General features: G+C 36.2%; 1 protein-coding gene across 4 annotated transcripts in view; it reads right to left on the bottom strand.

Annotated features, from left to right (window-relative positions):
* Positions 1-458: 458 nt before the first annotated feature.
* LOC150099849 (glypican-6-like) overlaps positions 459-17,175 on the bottom strand; it is a 331,314-nt gene continuing 314,597 nt past the window's right edge. The window contains exon 8 of one of the 4 annotated variants that reach the window (XM_090404104.1): positions 459-1,179. In XM_090404104.1, the coding sequence (XP_090260230.1) occupies positions 995-1,179 (185 nt within the window). In that variant the 3' untranslated portion in view covers positions 459-994. The remainder of the gene's footprint in view (positions 1,180-17,175) is intronic. The other 3 variants (XM_090404105.1, XM_090404103.1, XM_090404106.1) reach the window with 3 other exon arrangements.

Genomic DNA, 17,175 nt, shown 5'->3' with positions numbered 1-17,175 from the left:
TAATCTCAGATGGTATGGTCACTTAAATAGAATGGGAGAGGAAAGATTAGCAAAACAAGTGTTCTCTGCCAGGTTGGCAGGAAAACGACCCAGAGGAAGACCAAGATATAGGTGGATTGATACGGTACAAAGTGCCTTAGACGATAGAAATATAAGATCTGATAATGTTGGAGTCTTGACAAGTAACAGACTGATTTGGAGGAAAATTGTAGATAGGAAGTTAGTAATGATGTAATTTTTTCATGTAGTACTCTCATATCCTGTACACCCCTTGAGGGTACATGGCAGGAATTTGATGATGATGATGATGATGAATAAATTATATTTTTCTATATGTGTGTTTACCATTGTTAAGCTATAAAATTAAAACTAGAATAGTATTACATTTAACATGAAAAGTTTAAATGAAATAAATATTTCACACTGGTCTTTGTGCATTCCAACTAATTGCAGTTTAATTTAATTGGAACATTTCTAATACAGGGATGGAACTTAAAAAAAATCAAGAGTTGCGGTTATCAATTTGTCCTTAAAGAGCCTACATATACAAAACAAACGAATCACTAAAGTAGGGACATTGTGGCAAAATATAGAATCAGGCAGCTCTGAAATTTGTAATTCTGTTATATGAAGTGCTCAGTTAATTAAGATTTGGATAATATGGATTTGCAAACATCCATGCTACAGTGGTATTCAGAGAACTTCAGTGCATAGCTTGGAAACCAGTGATAATACTCTCTGTTCCACCAACTATGCTGTAGTACATTCTTATCATCTCTAACTTCCCTAGAAATCAATTGCAAACTAACTTACTACTTTTTGTATGAAGGGAAAATACTTTTAACCATATCAATTCTAAGAATATCTGTTTTGAGATTGTATTCTTATAATATATTCATAAAGAAATATACCTTACCCTCTCAGACAATTATCCAACTGATTTTATAATTCTAAGAATTTACAATAAACATGTTTCAATATATCCTAACTATTTTTAATCACACATAAAGGCTATGTGCACAAGATAATTTAATAAGCATACAATCATACTGATAATAACAAAAGTACAATTTTTACAAATTAAACCAGAGCCATTCATCACAGACAAAATAAAGTCTTCTTCAATGTGCCCTGCATGATTTTCAGAAAATTCTTCTATGTCACTGTTGTTTGTTAAAGCTAGAAAATAAATAATTCTATTAAAAATGCAAATTCATATTAACATTCACAAAAATAAAATCAGTGAAGCACAATAAATTTAAGTCAGAGCAAATTTTTAGGATAGTGCGCTTGCTATGCTTGAATACACATCACGTCTCTATCAAAGTGCTTGCAATTTTCTCTTCTCTTTCTCTTATAAAGAGAAAATCACTCACTGAATGGCAGACATGTTTCTTGATGATTGTATATCTTTCCAGAAAAATAAATACTTACTTTCAAAGGCATTTCCACTGTTCAGCAGTTGGTTTGCAATACCCTTCTACATTGTGAATGGTCAATCCAGGAACCTTCTTGCAAACCTTTAGGTTGCCTTTATCCCTTCGGATGGCTATGCCGAGAACGTCTACCTCCTTTTCTCTCTTCTTTCAGATTCCCGATGCCACCTTAAGCCTCTATACATTGCATCCCTGGACCTCCAAAAGGCCTTTGATAGCATCTCCCTTCCTGATATCATTTGAGTGCTATCTATTGCCGGATGTCCAGAACTCTTTTTTACCTATGTTTGGGAGTTCAATATAGGTGACTCCATCTCTATCACAACAGGGGCACATATGACCACAATACCCATGGTGTGGTGTGTTCGTCAGGGCAACCTTCTATCTTCTTTATTCACAGATGATTTTCTTCGCTCTCTTCCTAACCATACTGGTTACTCTCTAGGTGCCTCTTTCTTCAACGCTATGGCATTTGCTGAGGCTATGACATCCTAGAGGAGTGGAGATACCTTGGTGTTATGTTCACTCCAAAGGTGAGGTCTTCTGTCCCTTTTGCCTTAGAGTCTGGGCTTACCATTTTGAAGTGAGCTCCTCTTAAGCCCCAACAAAGGCTCTTTATTCTGTCCTTATTTTATTTTGGTAGGACGTATGTCTCGGTACTGTCCCGACTGGATAGGTCTGTTCGTGTTACCGTTAGATCATGGCTCCGATTACCGCCAGACACCCTGATAGTGTATTTCTATGCTCGGGTGAAGGACGGCAGGCTCGGGGTCCCATCACTAAGATGGTTGATTCCACGGCTCCGCTTATCTAGAATAGGAAAACTTGCAGCTTCATCCTCTCCTATCTGTAGAGAGGCTTTTCATAACCCTAGTATCCAAGAAGACTTCAGACGTGTGAAGGAGTGGACCCAGTATCAGGGCGCCCAGATTGAGACAGCAAGAGATGAGTTTAAGAGATGGGTGTCTTTGCTTTACAGTTCTGTAGACGGTATCTCCCTAGTAGAGTCTCACTTAGTATCCCCCACAACATCAGTGGGTATGTGATGTCACTAGATTACTTCCAGGTTTTGAGTTTATTGATTTAATAAGGACTAGAATAAATGCCCTGCCCCCTAGGGCCTGCACAGCCCGATGGTCCAGTGAAGAAATTAGCTGTAGGCTAATGTCTACCATTAATACTGGCTGCCGTTACAGCGAAACTTTGTCTCATATTTTCCAATGCTGTTTCCGGACACATGGTGTCTGTATGCAGAGACATGATGCTGTGGTCTCCATATTTGCTAACCATTTTAATAACAAAAGGTTGGGAGACCACAGTTGAACCACACTATAGAACAACTTCTAGCATTAGAGAGCCAGATATAGTAATGAGGAGAGATGGTGGTGTTTGGGTGATTGATATTCAGGTAGTGGGCTCACTTACCTATTGCCATAAGAGCAAGGTTCAGTACTACAAGTTAAATGCTGACCTTGTATATGACTAGGTTGAGAAAGCGATTTTCTCCCTCTTACATTGTGATTTGTAGTTTCATACTAAGATCAAAATAAGATGTTTTGTTTGCATAACTATCTTGCTATGTAAACAAAATGATCTATTGCCATAATAAAATTAGTTTAATCCTTTATCCAAGTGTGAGAAAACAAAGTTTGCGCCTGAAAGTATCTTCAGGACTGGGGTAAGGTGATACAACACTAGGGCAACTCATTGCAAAGGTGGAGCAAGCAACAACACTCCTATCTCAGTATCTCCTATAATGTAATGCAAAACACATCTCCTTGCGGATATGTCTAATGCTATGCATTAAAGGAAGGGCCACTACCCAGACTAGTTTCGACTTTTATTGAGGTCTCTTCAGTGGGAGCCAGGCCCAAGTGGAGATACCAGGCAGAAGCATTAGCAGGTCATCTCCACCTATAGGAGTTGCCAAATGGTGTGCCACCCTTTTTTAATAAATTACTCTGGATTTAGAGAAAGATGTTGAAAGTTTATTTTTCACTTGGTTAGAGTATAATAAAATTAGTTTAATCCTTTATCCAAGTGTGAGCAAACAAAGTTTGTGCCTGAAAGTATCTTCAGGACTGGGGTAAGGTGGTACAACACTAGGGCAACTCGTTGCAAAGGTGGAGCAAGCTACCAACACTTCTTTCTCAGTATCTCCTATAATGCAAAACACATCTCCTTGCGGATATGTCTAATGTTATGCATTAAGGGAAGGGTTGCCCAAGTGTTGTACCACCTTACCCCCAGTCCTGAAGATACTTTCAGGCGTAAACTTTGTTTGCTCACACTTGGATAAAGGATTAAACTAATTTTATTATACTCTAACCAAGTGAAAAATAAACTTTCAACATCTTTCTCTAAATCCAGAGTAATTTATTAAAAAAGGGTGGCACACCATTTGGCAACTCCTATAGGTGGAGATGACCTGCTAATGCTTCTGCCTGATATCTCCACTTGGGCCTGGCTCCCACTGAAGAGACCTCAATAAAGGTCAAAACTAGTCTGGGTTGTGGCCCTTCCCTTAATGCATAACATTAGACATATCCACAAGGAGATGTGTTTTGCATTATAGGAGATACTGAGATAGGAGTGTTGGTATCTTGCTCCACCTTTGCAACGAGTTGCCCTAGTGTTGTACCACCTTACCCCAGTCCTGAAGATACTTTCAGGTGCAAACTTTGTTTGCTCACACTTGGATAAAGGATTAAACTAATTTTATTATACTCTAACCAAGTGAAAAATAAACTTTCAAGGTCTATTGCTAATGCACTATCTCCCAAAAAATTAGTGAACCTGTGAGCTTGTTTGATTAAAAATCACCACGACTAGCTATAAGAGATTGTGTATGTTAAATTTGATTTTGCCTATGTTGCATACTTTAATTCTCAAGCTATATATATACAAATTAGAATGGCATAGTCATTAAACAAATAAATTTTTCTAATTGCATAGTTCGAGATTTGGTAACCTGTTTATCGTGAATAGTCTAATAACAAAGGTTATTCACTAGCAGTGGGAACATAAAGAAGATTATAAAGGATAAATAGAGAGGTCTATCTTAAGAAGATTATAGTTATGACTGAGTAAAGTAGAAGTTAGTTAGGCCTAAGGTGAGCATGGAATAATAAAGGCACAGTTGATAGAAATACAAAGTTAATATTAGAATGGCACAGTTGACGTCGATTAACAATTAAATTAGAAACCATTATTATTATTTAACAACTTGTCTTTACTTGGTTTATTCAAGAGTGTTAAAGTTATTTCTTTGAGGGGCCCTGCAGGATACACTGGTGGCCTGGCGTTACCATCAGCATATGACAAATAGGACACCAAGGACTGGCCTTCTTAAGTCCTTTTGGATGACATGTAAAAGTAGTACAAAGTATAATAAAATAAAATGTCTTGCCTCTAGAATTCTTCCTCTCCATTTAAGTCAAGGCTGTCCACTCACTTGGACTGTCTCTCCTGTGGTATCCATTGAATATCCACTGTAAAGACTGGCTGCCCCTCACATTTTCTTGCAAATTCAGTCTCTCCGTGATGATCTCATTCTGAACTCTTTGAAGGCAAGATATACACACATTCAGGGTGACCATAATTAAAGAGGAGGTGTTCAGAGCCCTGTAGCAAAAAATGTATTGAATTGAACAAAATTCAAGCTTGGTGTAAGTATACTCTGGAATGGGGGGGGGGGTTGATTCACAGGGGGGAAAGTTCAAAAGTATGCCACCACCGGACAACTGGTGCTAGAATTGCGTGATAATTGCATAATCTCACTGTTTCTAGTGATGAGTTGAATGATATAAGAAAGACTGAAACAGATTAGCATCATTCTGATAAGACTGAAGTATTATGGATCTTGCCTTACTGGAACGTGCATTGCTAGTCAAGCTTTACTATCAACAAAGCAGTAATGCTAATGCCTCACTTTGAGAATTCCGGCATTTGGAGAATAAAGGTCCATTGATAATCACAAATCTTAGAAAAATGATTTTATGATCTTTAGCAGTGATTCCAGGACAAGGGTGCAAATGGATTATTCCTCAACAAGTTGATGAAGTAGCAATTGCTGTCTAGTGATGCATAAACTCGACTGCAGTTTGCCCTGACTATGCATTATCCACCTCCATTCGAGCTAAGAACTTAGCTCGAATGGAGGTGAATAATGCATAGCAGTGGAAGATCTTGTGGAGTAATGAGGCACATTTTTATTTGAATGATAGTGTTAACTCACACAATTGCTGCATTTGGACTATGAATAACCCTTATGTGTTCCATCAGACTCCTTTACACTCACAGAAAGTCGCAATGTGTTGTAGTTTCTCTACGTCGTTTATTATTGGTTCATATTTTTTTGAGCTTCGCTCGACGGGACCATTGACTTGTACAATCTCTATTAAGTATCGAGAGATGCGCAACATTGTTGTTCTGCAACTGCAGCAGCGAAGATGTCTTGACTGTACCATATTCATGCAGGATGTAACACCACCTCACAATGGATTGCTGGTACAGCAAGTGTTACGAAAACACTTCAAAGAAGACAGAGTAATTAGTTGTGCATTTCCCACAGCATGGCCACCTCATTCGCCTGATCTACACTGTGATTTTTGGTTATGGGGTCAACTAAAATGCATGGTGTATGAAGGAATGTTCCTTATTTAGCAACCTTCTAAGACAGAATAATGCAGCATGTGAGGCAAATCAATGCAGATCTATTGTGTTCTGCTGTAGAAAATGTCATTCACAGAATGCAGTTCTTAGAATATCTGAAAGGAGGACATGTTGAACCACATCTGTAAGTTATACGAGCAAAACTGATCTGTTGTGTCTCTTCTCGCCATTACTGTTTAATTACAAAATTTGTTACAAGGCTCTGAACACCTCCTCCTCAATTATGGTCACCCTGTAATCTGGTCATAAGCAATCTATTTCTGCAGCTCTTATACAACTCTTCTGCTTTGCATTCAATCCATCTCCCCATACATCTACTATCATTTGGAGTATCATCTTCTTGCTTTCCTGCCAAATGTCTCGACTCCATAACACCCCATTCAGTTTAATAACATTGCAGGCTTGGTTGAAATGATTCACTACCTTCTCCACATTTTGTTTTGGTAAAATTTACTTTTAGACCTCCCATACTGTAAACATCACCCAGTTTCCTCATCATAAAGTCAGTATCATCCTGATCTTGAACAATTTTCACTTGATTGTCAGCAAACAATAGTGAATGAATGACAGTTTCTAATCTCGACTCAGATAACTCTACATGAAACATTCCAATGTGCCAGCACTGCATCAAAGTAAATCTTAACAGTTGCTTTGCATTTTCTATATATTCTCTTAATCAAAATGATAATTCACTCACTGACATTCATCTTTCTCACAGGACCCCAGTCTGCTAATTGAAACTGAATCATTTGTGGACCTTTTCAAGGTCCACAAATGATTCTTTTTTCTATGATATGTCATGATAAAAATACTATCAATACGAGATTTTCCAGCAGTAAAGCCAGCCTGTTCATCTGACACACAAAAGGCAATGCTCTTTTCTAACCTTGCAGTTATAATTTTATTTAACAACCTACTTGATGGAGGCCATCACACAAATGCCTCTGTAATTTGAAGGATCATTCTTATCATGCTTTTAAAAGATTGGAGATATATATATACGATAATGACAACTCATCAGGAATTACATCTCCTTCTAGAACTTGAGTGAACATTCTTGTTATTATTCTTAGCAGCTGATCACCTCCACAATTCCACAAGTACTCCTCCTGGGCCAGCTGCCTTTCCATTATGTGACCTTGCCAACATCTACACCTCATCTTCCAAAAATAGATCCACTTGCTTATGTACCCTCAAACCTGAACGTATTTCTTCTTATTCTCTGTGAATTCTTAAAATGACTCATCCAGGCTGCCATAGGCATTAACCTCATTGGATGTAATCTGGGTTTGATGTTTGCATAGCAAACATCAAATAGGTCAGATCAGGCACGGAGGACCAGCAGGTCCTCCGTGTCTGACCTATTATATCCCGATATGTGATTAATCTCAGAACAAACTTTGTTCCAACATTTTTCCTTACATTTTAATGCTTTTTTTTTTTTTTAACTTCCCTCTTAATAACTTGATACTGTTTTCCAGTCCTCCTGTCTTCCAGAACCAAGCCAAGCTTTATACATGTCCTTCTTCTCAGTGATGGCCTCAACAGCTTCTCTTGTCATCCATTCCACTTTACTGTGATTCAAATTCCTTTGAAAACCAAGTGCCTCCATAGCTGTCTCATGAACAACCTCTTTAATATGATTATAGATTTCATTAGCACTCCATTCCTCACATGCAGCATGAATTCAATCTTTGATCGATCCTACTTTTATACAACCCTCTAACATTCTCATTTTAAAGAAGTCTGACCATATATCGTGGTTCATCCAGCTTGATGTCACCATCCTACCAAGTTCTCCTTTTACTCTTTCGAGACACAATTATCTGTACAAGTAACAGGTAGCGGTCTGTGCCACATTCTACAAACCTCAATATTTGTACCTCCCTTACAACAATACAGCATTGCTATCAAATTGTAATTACATGGTTGATAGCTGATGGTAAACTACTTGATGTCACCATCCTACTCATTTCTCCTTTTACTTGTCAGGCACAATTATCTGCACAAGTAACAGGCAGTAGTCTGTGCCACATTCTCCACCTCTTAATACTTGCACATCCCTTACAACACAGCATTTCTGCTGTTTTGTAATCCGTGATAATAATAGCAAACCTCTTGTATGCTGAACCCAGGTAGATCTGTGCTTCACACAATGTGATCAATTATTTACCATCCACACACTACATTGAACAATGACCTGTGTATCAGAAGAAGAAGAAGAAAAAAAAAAAAAAAAAAAAAAAAAAAAAATCATTATCATCAAATTTGCTGATATGTACCCTTAAGTTGATATGCAGAATATTATGGTAGTACTACATTAAAAAGTTATATCACTACTAACTTCCTATCAACAATTTCCTACAAATTAATCTGTCGACTCTAATATTATCAGGTATTATATTTCTGTATTTTAAGGCAGGTTTCTAACTGTATCAATTCACCGAGAAGAGCATCCATAGCTCAGTCGGTATAGATAAAGCCCTTTGGTTGGAAAGACCTCGGTTTGATTCCTTTCTGTAATGTGAGGAATCTTGCTCTGATCTCTTTCGATGAAAGGCGAGTTAGCCAGTCTCATACGGAGGTAGGGAGTTTTTTCACCCGGAAACTCGATTTTTTTTTGTCCCCCAGAACAGGCAAACCGGCCTCATGAACACACATGAATTACAGTCAGGAATACCTAAGATCCAGCCATAGGCCTGATTCGTCAGCTATGCCAGTCTCAAGCCCGGATAAAATTAGGGGGGGGGGATTGAGATGGTGTCGTACTTCCCTGTAAAAAGGACCTCACAGCCGTTGTATCATCATACGCTAAATAAATAAATAATTCACTTAGATATTGGTGTATTTGTGTCTTTTGCTGCCATTCTATCAAAAATACTTTTTTTTGCTAATCTTTCCTCTCCCATTCTGTTTAGTGACCATATCATCTGAGATTGGCTCTCCTAATCTCAGGCTACATGATCCTGAAGGCTAACAATGACAAGTTCCTTCCTAATATCCTTGTTTTTTTCATTGATGCCATTTGTTCACTCTCCTAATCTTTCTCAGAAATGTGATATCTATGCTCTCCAATCTCTGATCAAGTGTTTTATTTCTAATCCAGTTCTCATATCCATAAGTTAGCTTGAACACTTGTACAGCTATGCAGTTCATTAAAAATTATGCCTAAATAGCTGAAATGTGTTCCTTCTTCTACAAGTTCTTAATTCAAGATGCAGTTGTGTTCTCGGTGTTTCTGCATATTTTCAATTTCTCTGTCTTTTTATTGTTGATTTTTATACCAACTTTATTACAGCAGTTATTTAATTTAGTCAGGGTATCCTGTAGACTTGCACTGAAGTTATTTAGGAGTATAACATCATCTACATAAAGTAAAGAACTGAATTATCATCACCAATTTTGATATCAGGTTTAAAGTCACTTTCCTTCATAATGTGATCTATATAGATCAGTGTTTCCCAAAGTGTGATACATGTATCTTTAGGGGTATGTGGCACTTTTTTTTCGTTCTGATTACCTTTTTTATTTTTTATATTTTTGTTGCAGATAAGTGCAGGTCTTTTCTATAATTAATTCTTTAATAACTAAAAAAATCTAAAGAAGCTTTAAACAGAACGTAGCACTTGTCTTATATCGAATGACCTGTGCTGGGCCACATCTAATTGACAGCATGATCAACTAGATGTGGATTGGTTCGAAACAGTTCGAACCAACCCATCTGGTTCAAACTGTTTGCATTAAAAGTTTAACATCAAATAGTGTGAACATCATGGTTGGAAATCTCCATTAAATTTCAGAATCATTTATATCTTATTTGTATTTGCAATGGCCCTCAGTGTTTGTTTCATATACATGCATGAATGTTTACATGTTAAAGCACATTTATGATGCAGATTGTGACAGATGTACAGGTTATACGTAAGCAGTTGTGTTGGTGGCTATTAACAAATCATGAAGTGCAGTCTAATAATAATTAATCTTAAAAAAATAGATTTAACTAACTAAAATAAAGAGTCAAAAGGCTTCAGTTCGGCAATACAAAAATTATGAAAATCAAATGGATATTAGACCCAGCATTATTTCAAAGATGAATGTAGAAACTATGAAAGTTTCATAAAATAAATTGACCAGAGAGCTTACAGGAAAAATATGCCAGCTGGCATTTATGAGTCGCCCTAGCATGGACCACTTTAGAAATCATGCACGCTACCCAGGCATCCATAAATCTGCTTTCTAATTTGGTCGATTTTTTTTAAAGGTATTTCAGTGTTTAAGGTTTGTGTTAGACCAGTGAAACCTTAAAATAATATGGATGCCTGGGCAATGTACATGTTTTCTAACGTGGTCCGGGCTAGGGTGACTCATAAATTCTGGCAGGCATATTCCCGTAAGCTCTCTGGTCAACTTATTTTACAAAACTTACATAGTTCTTACATTCGGCTTTGAAATAATGCTCGATCTAATATCCAGTTGATATTTATAAGATTTAATTAATATTAATATCTGGTTTGTATTTATTAAACCTTTTAATGGGGATCAATGGTTAAAAATGGGTTATGTGAAATGCATCGATACTTCACAATCAAATGAACATAAGGAATTTGAACCATTAATTTATTATAATGGAAATATTAATAATAAATAAATTTATAATTCTTCGTTTTTGAATTAAATCTTACTATAATTTCTTCCAAACTAACTTTCCTTAAGGGGTTTGCAGGTATTACTATAGTTTTAAAAAGAATATGCAGATACTGAAAGTTTGCAAAACACTGATATAAATGATGAATAAGAGAGCAGATAGCATGAACGCTTGTTTTACACCTGATTTTACATCAAACCATCTTCCTGTATTTTTTTAACAGGAAGATGGTTTGATGATTTTCTTATTTATCCATTATAACCCACATAACTGTACAATTCTGAAAGGCTTTTCTCTGGGCACCTTGTAGTATGCCTTTTTACAGATCTACACAATTTGAATACAGATAGATCACTGTTATATTTCCCTGATTTCTCTTAAAGAATCTTCTCTATTTGTCCTAAAGTGAAAGTTTGATCCTGCCAACCTCTGTTTGGCCTGAACCCAGCTTGTTCTTCTACATGCTTCCCTTCCACAATTTTTTTTAGCATTTTCTCAAGTATACTTGCCACATATCCTAACAGGAACACTCTGTAATTTTCACGTTCCGTTTTATTTCCCTCTTTATAGATGGTGGAGTGCAATCTAGGAGAATGAGGGGAAGGCAGTGCCTCAGCATTCTGTACTAGGGCCACTACTCTTTAATTTGTATATTAATGACATAGGAAAAGATTTAAAGGATAATAATATTTGGAGAAGGAAATAGATGATAAAGGTCAGATGTAGATATCCTGCAAGATGATTCACATAAACTGGCATCGTGGGCAAAGGATAATGATTGTCAATTTAATATTGCAAAATGTAAGGTTATTCACTTCAGGTGGAAAATGTTATATACTTTGTATCACATTGATGGCACTGCACTGCAGGAAACTGATGAGGCCAGGATCATGGGATAATAGACAAATGATAATGATTGTCAATTTAATGTCACAAAATGCAAAGTTATTCACTTCAGGTTGAAAATGTTACATATTTGATGCCATTGCACTGCAAGAATTGAATGAGGCCAGGGTCATGGGGAGGTAATGGTCAACCGAGTTTCTTGGAGATCAGGTGGTGGTGGTGACAGGTCTGTGGAATATTGCCTATTAGGACAGGCTGAAGGTGTGTGGGTTACAATGTTTAGTTGATAGGTGGAAAAGAGGGGACATGAGAGAAACTTATAAAATATTACAGGGGTTTTAGAGAATTGACACAAAGCAATTTGTGGAAGTTGTGGACTGGATTTTTTGCATGGAGAGAGGTGAACAAGTGGAATGAATTGCCAGAATTAGTTGAGCATTGACAGCAAATGAGTTTAAGGAGAGGTATGACAGGTTTTAGGTATATAAAAGTTAGTGTGGGTTTCCCACAATGAGTCTCCACACTCCATGGGAGATACCTGTGATGATGATAATATCATCTACTCCACCAGCTTCTATATTTAATGTTTTCGATGTTTTTTCTACCTCAAGTAGAATGCAATTAGGAGTACATTGCTTAAAATTCATATAAACAATGAATAGCATTGATTCTAATTATTATCATGGGTATGGCATTCCATAGACTCAGAAAATAAAACCTGCATAAATCACAAAACACATAAGCAATACCATTCCTTGAATTCATTTGAAAGAGATTCTATTCCTTCTCAACATTCTATAACAAAAACCTAGCTCCACATGTCTACTCACTTTTCGGGAATGACTCCCTCATTCTCTTCTTGCTTGCCATGGACTGAAAAATTCCTATTATTTGCACCACAAAACCCTTACTAACTTACAAACTTAGAAGCCCACAGTCCCTCCATCTATCATTCCAAATGCTAGATATTATCTTATATATACTCTACAAGAGATTATATTCTTGTTATAATCTGACACTCAAGTGCAATCATAATCAACAAGTATCGTCACGACCAGTCAACTTATATATATAGATGCAGTTGACCTACCATCAGTTGTCTTAGTATCCCATAATGCAAAACATTATTGGAAAGATCACTACACAGACTGGTTTCAACTTTTATTGAAGTCTTATCAGTGGAAACCAGACACAAGAAGATCCCATGGTAGTTAAATTAATGCAGAAGTCATATACAAGTATAAAAATGAGTACATCACTATATTATTAAATACTCTGGATAGAGATAATTGTCAAAGTTTTTCTGCTTAGTTACAATGATATCTGAATACTTGACACTGAATGTATATTATACTTGTATGTATATAAAATGTGTGGCTTCTGCATTAATTGCCCTGGTATCTTTCATGGGTCTGTCTTCTAGCGATGAGAACTGAATAAAGGTCAAACCTTAAATATTCATATTACAGTTCATGATGCTTACGGTTGGATAAAGGATTAAAACAAGAATATAATTTCTTGTCAATAAATTAAAGATGCCAAGAAATTATATTCTTGGTTTAATCCTTTATCCAAGTGTAAGCAAACAAAGTTTACACTTTGGGGTTCGAAGGGGATGGATGTGCTACATGATCCTCTCAAATAGGGTCCAAAGAAAGCAAAAGTTCCTTGCAAATAAGTCAGCAGATGCCATAATAGAATACAGAAAAAAATGTAACAGAGCTAAGTTGTGTATAAAAGTAGATAAACAAAATTCATGGAAAGACTTTGGTTAGAATATAGAAGGCAAATACCAGGAGGATGAAAAAAAAAATTCTGAGGCTATTGAAAAAACTTAGAAATAGAGTGAACAGTACTGTGAAAGGAATCAAATATGGGAAAGGTTATGGGAAAACTGAAGATAAGGAGATGTCTGGAGGGAGTAATTACTTTGAAAGACTATTAAATTAAACCAGCAATAGCATGACAGTACGAAAAATATTCAAAAGGAATGGATATTTCAAATGGCAGCTGCAGTAGATGATACTCAAACAGAAATTTTCAAATATGGAATAAAGTGAATGTGAAAATTAGAAGAATTTCTCTATTTTCTACTAAGTGTTACAGGTCCATCGTCTATGTGAGTGCATTATGAACGAAAGTTGCATTAAATGTGATTCTTTGATTTATGCAGATGACACTGCACTCTTAAATACATCCAGTGTAAGTCTCCAGAATTCTCTAAGTTGCAAAACAAATGTAACAAATTTGGCATTAAATTCAGCAATAAAAAGACCAAAACTATAAAAATAGATAGGAATATAGAAAACCTGAGATGCATTCTCGATGGAGAACCTACAGATCAAGAAAAACATTTCAACTATTTCGGCAATTTTTAGTGAAGATGACAAATTAAATTTGGAAATAGACAACAGATTAAACAAAACTGGCATAGTGTGGTGCCAGGTTAATTAATTTACATGGAAGAGAGAAATTAGTGAAAACACTAAACTACCAGTATTCAAGATGGTGTTCATGCCAGTTTTAACTTATGGATATGTGAGCTGGGTAGAAGTAAATCATTTGATAAAGACTGGTGACCACAGATATATAATAAGAGTTCTGAGAAAAATTAGGGGCCTGAACAGACACAGATAGTTGGAAGTTTTTTCCCACTTGGTTAGACTATAATAAATTAGCTTAATCCTTTATCCAAGTGTAAGCAAACAAAGTTTGCACCTGAAGTATCTTCAGGACTGAGGCAACCTGTGGTAAAGGTGGACCAAGCTCTCATCACTCCTTGTCTTAGTATCTCTCATAATGTAAAGCACATCTCCTTGCAGAAACGTATAATGCTATGCATTAAGGGACAGGTTTCGAGGTCTCGTCAGTGGGAGCCAGACCCAGATGTGATGATACTAAAGTAAATATGACTTCTCCATTGCTTCCACCTTTACCACAGGTTGTCTCAGTCCTGAAGATATTTCAGGGGCAAACTTTGTTTGCTTACACTTGGATAAAGGATTAAACTAAATTTATTATAGACACAGATAGTGTCCATGGCAGAATCATGTTAAAAATTATATCAGGAAGGAACTTGATATTGCTATCATTCAAGAATGTACAAGAAGATCTTATCTAAAGTAGTGTAATCAGTTGTTGAAAGTTTTTCACTTGGTTATACTATAAATTAAAGATACCAAGAAATTATATACTTGGTTTAATCCTATATGATGAGACCTCAATAACGATCGAAACCAGTCTGGGTAGTGACCCTTTCCATAATGCACAGCATTATACATGTCCACAAGGAGATGTGCTTTGCATTATGGAATAATAAGGCAAGTTATGTGAAGTCATACCACCTTTACCACGAGTTGCCCCAGTCCTGAAAATACTTCAGGTGCAAACTTTGTTTGCTTACACTTGGATAAAGGATTAAACCAAATATATAACTAGTAGCATAGCCAAGTGAAAAACCTTCCATCAACTTATCTCTAATCCAGAGAATTTTAATAATAACAAAAGTAACACCTTTTGGCAACTGGTATATGGAAATATGACTTCTCCATTACTTTCACCTTAGTATCACCACCTCTGGGTCTGGCTCCCACTGATGAGACCTCAATAAAGGTCAAAACCGGTCTGGGTAGTGACCCTTCCCTTAATGCATAGCATTATATATGTCCACAAGGAGATGTGTTTTGCATTATGAGATACTAAGGCAAGTGATGCCTTAGTATCTCATAATTTGCGCCTGAAAATACTTCAGACGCAAACTTGTTTGGTTACATTTGGAGAAAGGATTAAACCAAGTATATAATTTCTTGGTATCTTTAATTTGTAGTGAGACCACTTAAACCAAATGGGAAAGGAAAGTTTAACAAAACATTTGCTTGATGCAAAGATGGCATGAAAAAAAAACAAGAGGAAGATGAACATCTAGGTGGACTGATTCAGTCACAAGTGCCTTGGAAGACTGAAATGTTAGATAAGACAATACTGGAGCACTGACAAGTAAAATACTCATTTGGAGAAAATTGTTGATAGGAGATTAGTAATAATGTAAATTTAATCTTGTAGTTCAGTCATAAGTAGCCCGTATATCCCTTGAAGGTACACAATAGGAAATTGATGGTGATGATGAAAACTGAAATCAAACCTGAAATTTGAATCGATACCAATATGTATAAATAAACTGAAATCAATAAAGAAATTAAATTGGAAAAAACATGATAAAACTGAAATTGATATTTCTAAAATCATTGACCTTGAATCAAAAATCAATCGTTATTTTATTTATTTTTTCTAGTTTCCCATCCCTGGTAATAATATTCTATACAGCAATGAGTTTGAGGCTATCTGGTCCGAATTGGTGGCTAAATAAATAAAATGGGGGTAATGTTACAGACCTGGGGATTCAGTATGAAATGCATTGCCAAATTACCCTGATGGGTACTAAATGAGTTATGATTATCATCAATTTCCTAATGTGTGCCCTCAATAGTTGTATAGGCTCCCATTATAGAACTACATGATTAAATTTGTATTATTACTAATCTTCTATCAACAATTTTTTTCCAAATTAGTCTCAATATGATGGTACAACACTCAAGAAGCATGTGAAAGCAGTAACATGGGGTCAACGAGTGTTAAATTTCATCATAACATCAAAAGGCATCTCAGTGGATATGACTTTTTTGCCACCAGTTGATGACAGCAATCATACCTTAGAGATCTGGGAAATAACTAAGCATATGGATGTTCCAATTAGGAAAGGATACGTGCTGAATTACAAAGCTGAAAATTATGACAACTCAGGAGAATGCTTAGTATCAGGATACGAGTTACTGAATGGGAAGGACATCAGCAATGCATGGGAAGCAGCATAAATATGCCAAATCATTGACCTTGAATCAAAAATCAATCGTTATTTTATTTATTTTTTCTAGTTTCCCATCCCTGGTAATAATATTCTATACAGCAATGAGTTTGAGGCTATCTGGTCCGAATTGGTGGCTAAATAAATAAAATGGGGGTAATGTTACAGACCTGGGGATTCAGTATGAAATGCATTGCCAAATTACCCTGATGGGTACTAAATGAGTTATGATTATCATCAATTTCCTAATGTGTGCCCTCAATAGTTGTATAGGCTCCCATTATAGAACTACATGATTAAATTTGTATTATTACTAATCTTCTATCAACAATTTTTTTCCAAATTAGTCTCAATATGATGGTACAACACTCAAGAAGCATGTGAAAGCAGTAACATGGGGTCAACGAGTGTTAAATTTCATCATAACATCAAAAGGCATCTCAGTGGATGTGACTTTTTTGCCACCAGTTGATGACAGCAATCATACCTTAGAGATCTGGGAAATAACTAAGCATATGGATGTTCCAATTAGGAAAGGATACGTGCTGAATTACAAAGCTGAAAATTATGACAACTCAGGAGAATGCTTAGTATCAGGATACGAGTTACTGAATGGGAAGGACATCAGCAATGCATGGGAAGCAGCATAAATATGCCAAATCATTGACCTTGAATCAAAAATCAATCGTTATTTTATTTATTTTTTCTAGTTT

The sequence above is a fragment of the Typopeltis vanoorti genome, chromosome 14 (genome assembly GCF_054136105.1).
Source record: "Typopeltis vanoorti isolate ZY-2024b chromosome 14, IOZ_Tvanoo_1.0, whole genome shotgun sequence".
In the NCBI taxonomy this organism is placed as follows: Eukaryota; Metazoa; Arthropoda; class Arachnida; order Uropygi; family Thelyphonidae; genus Typopeltis; species Typopeltis vanoorti.
This window is presented reverse-complemented; position numbering and strand designations above follow the sequence as displayed.